Source organism: Nicotiana sylvestris, chromosome 1, assembly GCF_000393655.2.
Source record: "Nicotiana sylvestris chromosome 1, ASM39365v2, whole genome shotgun sequence".
In the NCBI taxonomy this organism is placed as follows: domain Eukaryota; kingdom Viridiplantae; phylum Streptophyta; class Magnoliopsida; order Solanales; family Solanaceae; genus Nicotiana; species Nicotiana sylvestris.
The window spans coordinates 30,416,318-30,425,463 of record NC_091057.1 but is presented as its reverse complement, the minus strand read 5'-3'; the positions used below and the strand labels follow the sequence as shown (position 1 = coordinate 30,425,463).

Genomic DNA, 9,146 nt, shown 5'->3' with positions numbered 1-9,146 from the left:
TAAATAGAAAAGCATAAACAAAATAGGTATCTTCATTTTTGCACGACGGATTGCTGTGAATTCTACAAAAGAAGGAAGGTCATCCCTTCTTCAAATGTGGGGAATCTATGAAATACAAAAGTTCATTTACATCATCTGCAAGTGAAATTTTTACCAATGAGCTAAGACCGTTAAACAAAAAGCCTTGGTGCTATAAGGAGGAATGAATTTTCCTCCAAAGCATCTGGAGTTCCTTTTCCCGAAGAGTCCATACAGCGCAAACAGGGAACAGTGATGGGCGAACCATGTTTTCTGCTTTCCTGAGTAATTTATCTTGGTATTATCCTAAATCAAAATCTCATATGTCACTCTTACAAGTTAGAATTCTCTCCCTTTTACCTCTCCTTTTTTTGTTGCTACTATTAGAGTTCTCGCTTTTCCTTTCATGTCAATGCCAAGGGAGGCTGACTTCTAGTCTTGTATACATGTCCCTCAGTTCCTAAATGTGATCGCTCATCAAAATACTTGTTCATAGACCTCATTTTCATATATTTCAAGTGTGTCAAGAGTCTGAGCAATTTATCTTTCTTTTCAGAATTCTTGTATTTATTGATGTACAGCAGATATCAAGTTACTTTATATACTTTTGTATGACCTGAAGAAGGAAAGAAGAGAAAAACATTACATACTTTTGTCATCCGTACTGCATCTCTGACTCTAGGATGTGGAGGTGTCTGCTCAATTATTTGATGTTTATGTTAAAGGAAATCAAAGCTAGTCTAATTGATAGTGGAATAGTTATAAGTTCCCATTCGGTGGTAAGAAGGTAACGACCTGATCTAGTGTTAGTGGACAGTTGCACTAAACATTGATCTTCAAACTGTTGATCATCAAATAGAAGAGAAACTTTCTTACTTAACAGCTAGAGTAATATGGAAATATGGATGTAAACTGTGAAAGAAGTATAAAACAACTCCTGACCAACACGTTTATTGTGCTTTAATATTTGTACATAGTATACGGGTATCTATATGTATTGCCAACATTTGAGAAGGTGACAAATACAGAGGTGTTGTACGTGTTGGATTGTACCAACTATCCTGACTCAAGGATATTTCGTCCCTTGTGAAGAAACTCTGACCATAAGCAGAATCCATTAATTATGTTGAGGAGAAGTATCTTTTTCCAGCTTTCTATACTTTGTCTTGGAGGAGAAGTTGGGGAATGACAACCATTTTCGACGAAAACGGCCGAACCCGTGGATTTTTAATCTCGAATGAATCCTCTTAAGTTTACTGGTGAAATCGCTTCTATATCTGAGTATTTTGGATTTTGAGAAATTTACCAACTTTTTCATGCGTTTATATCCTGCATAAATGTTGTTTGGAAAGAAATGAGGAGAAAGTTAAAGAAAATGGAATAGAGTTAGAAAAACAGTGAAAAAAGAAAGGAAAAAAAAAATAGCAGGTAAGTGGCTTCAAGCTAATAGAATTTACGGTCTTTCATTATGAAACATATGATAAATCCACAGAATTCTTCTCTGTCTTTGCTTCTACTATATGTGCATAAATTTCATAAATCTTGTCATACTGTTTCTTGTTGTTAGTTTCTCTTTAGCCTTTCCATTCAGATATATGTTAACCTCAGAATCTAATATTCATACCTTTCACCTCTTTAATCTGTTGGTCATCTTGAAGTCCTGTTTTCTGTAAGACCTGCAAGTTGCAATCAGATAGTAGTTCATCACTGTGCATATTTTTGCAATGACATCTTGATGTGCAGAGAATAAGAGAGGTTCTGCTGTTTACCTCAACTAGGCTCTTCAGACATGTTCTCATCCTTCTTTGTATAAATCCTCGAGTACTCTGTTTGATGCAGAATTTAGCATAAGTTGTTTGTAGGTGTAATGCCATGACTATAGAAGGATTTTTACCTTTACATGATTTTTGACAAATGCGTAAAAGTTCAGAAGGTTCCACACTGTCTTATCTAGCCTTTTGCCTTCAATATGGCGTGAAGTAATATCTGTGAATCCCATGATAAAAAAGGTAATTATCAGGCCAACTCCAATTCCAAGATTTAGAGAAGTCAAGGGAACACTAATATATGCATCTTCTAAGTTTACAAGTAGACCTCTTTTTAAATGTCCGTTTCATATCATCACTCATGTTTTAGGAAGTTTTTGGAGTCTGTTTTTTCTCCAAAGCTTAAGTAACGTAAACATTTTCTTTTTGCTTTTATCAAATGCTTCATTTATATTAAAGAAACAGTAATTTTATGTATAGACGTGAGGTGCTAAAAGGACTTAAGTTGATACCAAAAGAAACAAACCCTCCATTTGTGCTCAAGTCTTCAATTGCTTCTCCTCTTAGCTCGGGAGGTGGAATAGGGGACCAGATGCAATGGGGTGCCTTAGCACATGCTTTTGAATTTGCAACATCCATTAGTTCCTGCTGGGGAAACTGTTAGTTATCCTGAACGCTTGAATATAATAAAGCCATACGTGCTATTAATTGCAACTTCATACATGTTATAAAATTGTCTTACCTGGAAGAAAGTTGTAGCTATAATCACATCTGTTTTCTCCTTAAAACGCATCGGAAATACTGCTGTGATTTTTTGGGGCTGTCACAAATGTGAAGTTACATATTAAGAAGCATGAAGCTGTATTCTCTCAAATAAATCTCATATTTTAGGAAGGAATTTATCTCTACATTCTTTTTTTGGAGAATCTTTTCTCTTCATTCGAGTGCAATTTATTATAAATTTTTTAACCAAAGTCAATCATATAGTTTCTGTTCATGTGCCATATGTTGAACTTAGCATAAAGCAGTAGCTATATGCAGTAATTTGGAAGTATTGTATGGCCTAGTTTAGAATTTTATTTCAACATGCTTCCAGTGTGTTTAAGAGAAATGCCTGCAATCTGTCCTTCCTTTACAGCTTCCTGAATTGGCATGAGAAAAGGTGTGTACTTTCCGTATAGTATACATTTGATGTAGTGCTAATTGATTAGGTGTGAATATAACGCTTGCAATTAAGTTCATTGCAAGTAGAGTTCACAATTCAAGGCTGTAAGACGTTTGATTTTAATGTTTGAGTAATAAATCATTCTGCAGATATTAAAGTCTGAAATGGACTTGAAATTTGTTGGTATCAGAAAAAATTTGATGTTCTTACTTTGATTTTTTTTTAATTTTGTTTTTAGTATAATTTTGTCACTTTTTGTTTTGTATTTCGACCTGCATGTAAATGAACTGATTGTTTCTCAAAAAGGGTTGCAGCATTATTTCTGCCCCATAATTCATTTTAATCCCTTTACTGATGTTCTGCCAATGTGGATCAACCTACTTCCAAGGTAATGTTAGCTTAGCTAGTCTTACATTGAGCAGAGCTACTTATCTGCATAGTGTGTTCATTTACTTGGCGTTAAATTTGAAGTAGTATTTTCAGTGATGGTGATTGAACAAAGTTCTATCATAATGCGGATTACCTGTTTTATGACATAAAATGGCTCTCTTGGGTGATAGACAAGTTTGATTGGTTTGTACATTCCTTGAGCCACATCTTGCGAATTCACATTCATCAGCATTTCTTCCAGCTGAGAACTCAGAATTACACCTTGCACAGCAGCAATGTCTGTGATCGTTTTTATCGACTCTGAAAAGAACACGAGACAACACAATTTTATGAGCACCACTGCACTGCGTAATATTATCATAGTGGTAAATGGTTGATTCATTACAGAAGGGGGGAAATATTTTAGCGATTTAAATTAGAATATCCAGAAAGAAATTGTCTTAACAGCATAAAATGAAGATGGCAGACATCTCTCTTGGAAGCAACAATAATATATCTGAGTTTGTTTTAACTTGCATCTACATATTTTTTGGTCTTTTTTAGGACTATTTTGATCCTTTACTTGACCCAGGTTGTTAAAATGATGGAAAAAGCATCTTCTGCATGTTTTACAATAAATGATTCCCAGTTTCAGTACATTTAATCACCCTCTGCTCATTTTAGTTTGAAGAACTTGAAATGGATGGGCTTGGTATCAGTAATGGCCAACTGAAACGTGTATCTAAAGACAGGTATTATTTTCTTCGGTTCCTTTTAATTTTTTCCATTAAACTTGATAACTAGTCTTATTTCTTTATGCGAACATTAGTGTATCCCTGTTTTGAATTTTTCTAGACATGACTCTCCATAGAGCTCCTTCTTTCGTCCTTATTTTTTTCTTCTGTAGTTTCTTGAACCTGTTGAAGCTTATTGTTGCCGAAAGACATATAATTAAAAGTGCTCAGTAAACCTCCACCATACAGTGTCTTTGCATCTGTAGTGAGAGTTAATCTTAATTCTTAAGTGAAACTGTTCTAGCAGCAAGAAAGATGTGATTATAACTTTACAAAGCTCCAGCTACTTGACTAGAAAGTTCAATTTTGTTCCACTATCCATTGCTCGATTTTGTGAAATAGCCTCTTGCATAAATGCAAGGTTAAGGCTGCATACATAAGAGCCAAAATAGCCCATTCCTTCCCCGGACCCCGCACATTGCGGGAGCTTATTGCGCGGGCTGCCGTTCTTACCCATGGCTCACTTTCATCTTATCTTCTGCATAACAAAGTGGAAGTAGCTGACCACGGTAATGGTTCTCTTTTTCGCTTATGGCGCCACATTTAATTGTTTATTGCATGATCTATCATTCTGCTTCTGTGATGTTTCTAAAACAGGAAAAAGAGAGAAGGAGAGTAGAGTTGATGCGAGGAATTTCTAACCTTTACCATGCGGCATTCTAGCAAAATTGAGTCGTAAAGTCAGCTGATATCCTTCTTTTGGAGGTTCCACAATCTCCAGAACATCAGCACTAATTGCCTTTACCTTCTCCATAGTGTAACGTGATAGCCGAGTTGAGATCAGGAATGCTTGAGACAGAATTGGAGTTGATATTGATAAGTAGGTACGATCAGGATCTGACACCGTGGACTGATATAAAATATTTAAAAAAAAAAAAGAAGTTATGGAAACTTTAACACACATATTTGGGATTGTTAAAATATCAGCAAAATTTAAAGCAATAAAATGCAATTTCTCGACTTGGAGTCCTTATTTCATATAAAAATAGTTGCTTAAACTGTTCTTTTGTACCGCGAACTTCAACCCGCTATGGAATATGTGCTTTGTGGTTGCTTGTTGCTCTTACCTGAACGTAATATTCAACGGACCCAAATTCATGAAGGTGATGGTCGACATCAATGGTCCGTTCATCTCTGTCTCAAGGAAAAAAAACATGTTCATTATAAGAGTTTTATTTTTTACATCAGTGTTGTTCAAGAACTTAAGATTCACTCCAGGAAGAAAAACATTCGAGGACTGCTTAAAATTTAGTTAGTTGAATCTACAGTGAATTACTTGTACTTATTCCCTCCCTTTTTTGATATTTGATCTAAATGGACCTCAGCTCCAGTTTAAGAAGCACCTATCCCCTCCCTTTTTTGATATTTGATCTTAGATACCACCAAATGAAATCCGTAAAATCACCTGTTTAAAATGGATAGGGTCAGAGAACTGTTTCTAGGGTATTGCCGCTCATGCCCTTTCTAGAGGATAAACATTCAATGAATTCAAGTTCTGTAGTATTTTTCCACAAAAACCCTATTCTTAGCTTGCCAATTACTGAGTGCCATGGTCTGTTTTGCTTTACTAAACTAGACAAGGAGGTCTATTTCGTCTTGCTAAACTTGTGGGAGGTCCATTTTGTTGCTAAACTAGAGGGAGGTTCAAGTAATTCACCAAGTTTCCTGAAAATGAACAAATTATCAGTTGATTTAAACTTTGCATCAATCTGTAATCAGCATATCTTTACCTAGATTTCTTGTGTGGTCAACCTCTTGACTGTAGAAAAGGAAGTTTCATATCAGACGTCTCTATTTATTTGATGTTATTGATGTGTCTTTACTATTTGGGTTTCGTATAAAGCTCTTGAATATAGACTATATACTAATGGTACAGATCCTAATAGAGCGAAATGGATAGTTAGGATTCATATGCTAACCTCAACTAGCTTGTGATTGAGGCGTAATGGTTGCTGCTGTTTTCATATAAATCTCTATTGAGATAATTCTCCAAACTCCATATTGTACTTGACCGAACTTCCAAACCTCCCAACCTATGCCTCTTCTTCTCCCCCCCCCCCCTCAAAACCTTGTCTAAATCACGATTATTCAGTCATAAAATTCTTGTCTAACTTGATGTATAAATATATAAAAGGAAGTTGTTCCAATTAATTTGTTGCATGACTATGAACTAAATAACAGCATGTTGTTTCTGCAGCGGGACAAGTTTAGCACAAGAATATGATAGTTGGCTCATCTCTTTCAAGCACTTTGGCAGTGTACCGGGCTTGTGGTCTCAAAAAGTGGTATCCCCTTAAATTTGCTCAATATTGCAGTCACTAACTGGACTGTTGAAAGCAACATTTCACAATAGTGCAAAAAGCGAATATAGTCCCAGAATTGGAATTCCACCTGTAATGCCTTATCTTGTCTGCCAAATAGAACCTTTTTTTCTGCAAATACTCAATGTCATATCTGCTTCCACATCATAACTATACATAAATTCCTATTCATCCGCAATTTAAGCCAATCCGGTAGTAATAGAAAGTTAATTATATTTTACATAATGATTCCTGCTTAATCTGTCTAATTGCCTTATGTTCTGTACATCCACGTCTTTACCTTTTCCTTATGAAACTTTCTCTAGCTTGTTCTATTAATTTAATTTCAGCTTTTAATAATGCGATCTTGAAGATTTTCATGAAAGGTAATGTTCACTATATGAGGTGCATGCTTTTAATGGACTAGTTTTACCGAGCATGGAAATTGGAACTAAACTCGAATATTAGACTGAACGATACTATCTCAGCAACCTTCATCCTGGTGAATACATTGTCGCATTATTTGCTAGATCTTGAGATAATATAAGATTATAGCTGATACTACGGCTGTCATTGTGTAATAGGTGATTCTAACTTATTCAAGATTGATATGTTTTAAACTAGCAAAACGCTCTCGTGTGTAACCTCTACAATAAAGAATACTTGTCTACCTTAGTGAGAAGTAAATCTTGAACATGACTTGAAGCAGAAAGAACAACAAGTACAAGTTCTTTTTTTACCGGTATAATCTGAGCAGGATCTCCTTCAATGCTGGCGATGCACGTTCAAAACACGCCATGCTTCGTGTGTTGGCGTGTGTGTTGATCTTGAAGGTGGAATGAACTTCATGAAGGTATGTAAAACAGGTTATTTTTTACTGATGAGTTGTGGTAGAAGTAGTTCACTTGTTTGAGTAAAATGCAAGTTTTTGCATTTTGTAATCATGGTTAGCAACTTTTGAAGCAATTTACATAAGAAGACAAATGGTGCCCTCCCTTTTGTCTCAGCCAATGTGATCATATCTACCAATACTTGTCTTCAAAGCTCAGGAAACAGATAATAATCATGTTATGATTCTATGTACTGGTTACTGACCTATTATTGATCATTATTGTCTTGGCATCCAAGGGTGTAGCCTAGTGGTCAATAAAGTGGGTGAGAACCATAAGGTCTCGAGTTCAAATCTCAGCAGAGGCAAAACACACTAGGTGATTTCTTCCCATCTATCCAAGGCTTGATGGATAGAGTTACCTGGTACCTGATACCTGTTGCTGATAGGAGGCGGCAGGTATCCCGTGGAATTAGTCTAAGTGCGTGCAAGCTGGCCTGGACACCACGCTTATAAAAAAGAATGATCATTATTGTCTCCACTTCACTTGGAATTGAAACTTGGGTTCTTACATTTGTGCAGTGCAATCAAGATCTCATTATATACTTAAGCTAATGAGCTTTTAGTTCTGCTTAAGGAAGAATAAAAGATGATTTTTTGGACTTATTCTGGTGCTCTGTCCTCTCTCACCAACAATTGAAGTGTCTTTTTTAATATTTGTTTTTTCATTTGTTCGCCACTTTTTCTTTTCATTTTCTTTAGTCGAGGGTCTATCGGAAATAGCCGCTCTGCCCTCCCAGGGTAGAGGTAAGGTTGTATACATCCTAACTTTCTCAGACCTCACTTCTGAGACCTCACGTAAACTTTGTGTGGTTTTAATTACCCCTGACAAGTTTCACCTAATGGAAGTGAGTTCCACACGCTGCCATGTCCGTGTGGCATTTTTTGTTCGAAATAAAATATATCTTTTACCTATTTTAATTCATTAAATTTTTAATCATCTTTTCTGGGTCAAATTTATAAAAACACAAAAAAAAAAATGGCTGGAACTCCTTTATTTAAGCTAAGATTTTTCATTTGATGAAAATACTAGAGTTTTAGCTAGATTTTTTTCTCCCAGAATTGGACCAAAAAAGAAAAAATACATATTATTTTGGCGAAAGAAGAAACAAAAAGAAATATGCAGTTGGAACTCCAGTATTTTGGTTAAAACTATTTTTATTCGGTTAAAATATTGGAGTTCAACCAAGTGATTTTTATAGATCTGGTTCGGGAAAAAAAACAAAAAAATACAGAGTTGGAACAAGTAGTTATTGTATCTAAAGAATAAACAACAAGAAATACAAGGTTAAAATGTGCAGTATTTATTAAGAAGAAGCAAGAAGAAATACATACAACAACAACAACCCAGTAAAATTCCACTAATGGGGCAAGAAGAAATACATAATTGGAACAAATAAATCATTTCACATGACTATTTGGTAACCAACGCTTGAAAATACCTTGGAAGCTAATTTTTTTTTTCCTTACTCTCACGCGTTCAAAATATAGTGTATTTACGCTTTTTGCCACATCAACATCATGAGGTAAATGATAAGAAATAGGCAAGTTCAGAGGAATAATTAAAACAACGCAATATTTAAGTAAAATGTGCCATGTTTAGGATAGGTTTTTAGGTATTCTGTTTCTGCCTCAGGAAAAAGGGTTTGCATCAGAATTAATTATAATGTTTAATAAAGCATCTATTGCATTCCATTTACTTATATCTTGAAATGAAATTACAATAATATAAATTTATTCTCATAAACAAATAATAATACATATGTGAAGTTATTTTCCTACTGGGGAAACACATGGGAATCTTTTGGGATCATCACAAACCTTAATTTGATGCTCATCATATAA

The 9,146-nt window shown here is 35.1% G+C and overlaps 1 protein-coding gene across 2 annotated transcripts; it reads right to left on the bottom strand.

The window, feature by feature from the left end:
- Nucleotides 1–847: 847 nt before the first annotated feature.
- LOC104237490 (actin-related protein 2/3 complex subunit 2B) lies at nt 848–7,307 on the bottom strand. 2 transcript variants are annotated; one of them, XM_009791646.2, is made up of 10 exons: nt 7,153–7,307; nt 5,180–5,246; nt 4,755–4,962; nt 3,473–3,639; nt 2,527–2,604; nt 2,297–2,429; nt 1,913–2,004; nt 1,788–1,844; nt 1,643–1,694; nt 848–1,347 (listed from the first exon to the last, which is right to left on the bottom strand). In XM_009791646.2, exons 1-10 carry the CDS (start codon nt 7,209–7,211, stop codon nt 1,136–1,138), a joined length of 1,125 nt encoding a protein of 374 aa, XP_009789948.1. In that variant the 5' UTR covers nt 7,212–7,307; the 3' UTR covers nt 848–1,135. The 2 variants fall into 2 exon arrangements, with proteins under 2 accessions (XP_009789948.1, XP_009789956.1); XM_009791654.2 differs by lacking the exon at nt 5,180–5,246 and having other exon boundaries at nt 7,153–7,280.
- Nucleotides 7,308–9,146: the final 1,839 nt, after the last annotated feature.

What these genes read in the sequence shown, in the direction of transcription:
- LOC104237490 (XM_009791646.2), bottom strand. Translation starts at nt 7,211, where the DNA reads ATGGCGTGTTTTGAACGTGCATCGCCAGCATTGAAGGAGATCCTGCTC. An exon ending in TAGCTACAACTTTCTTCCAG is followed by an intron (nt 2,430 to 2,526) that starts GTAAGACAATTT and finishes TTTCCCCAGCAG; the next exon opens with GAACTAATGGATGTTGCAAA. An exon ending in TTGTCAAAAATCATGTAAAG is followed by an intron (nt 1,845 to 1,912) that starts GTAAAAATCCTT and finishes TGCATCAAACAG; the next exon opens with AGTACTCGAGGATTTATACA.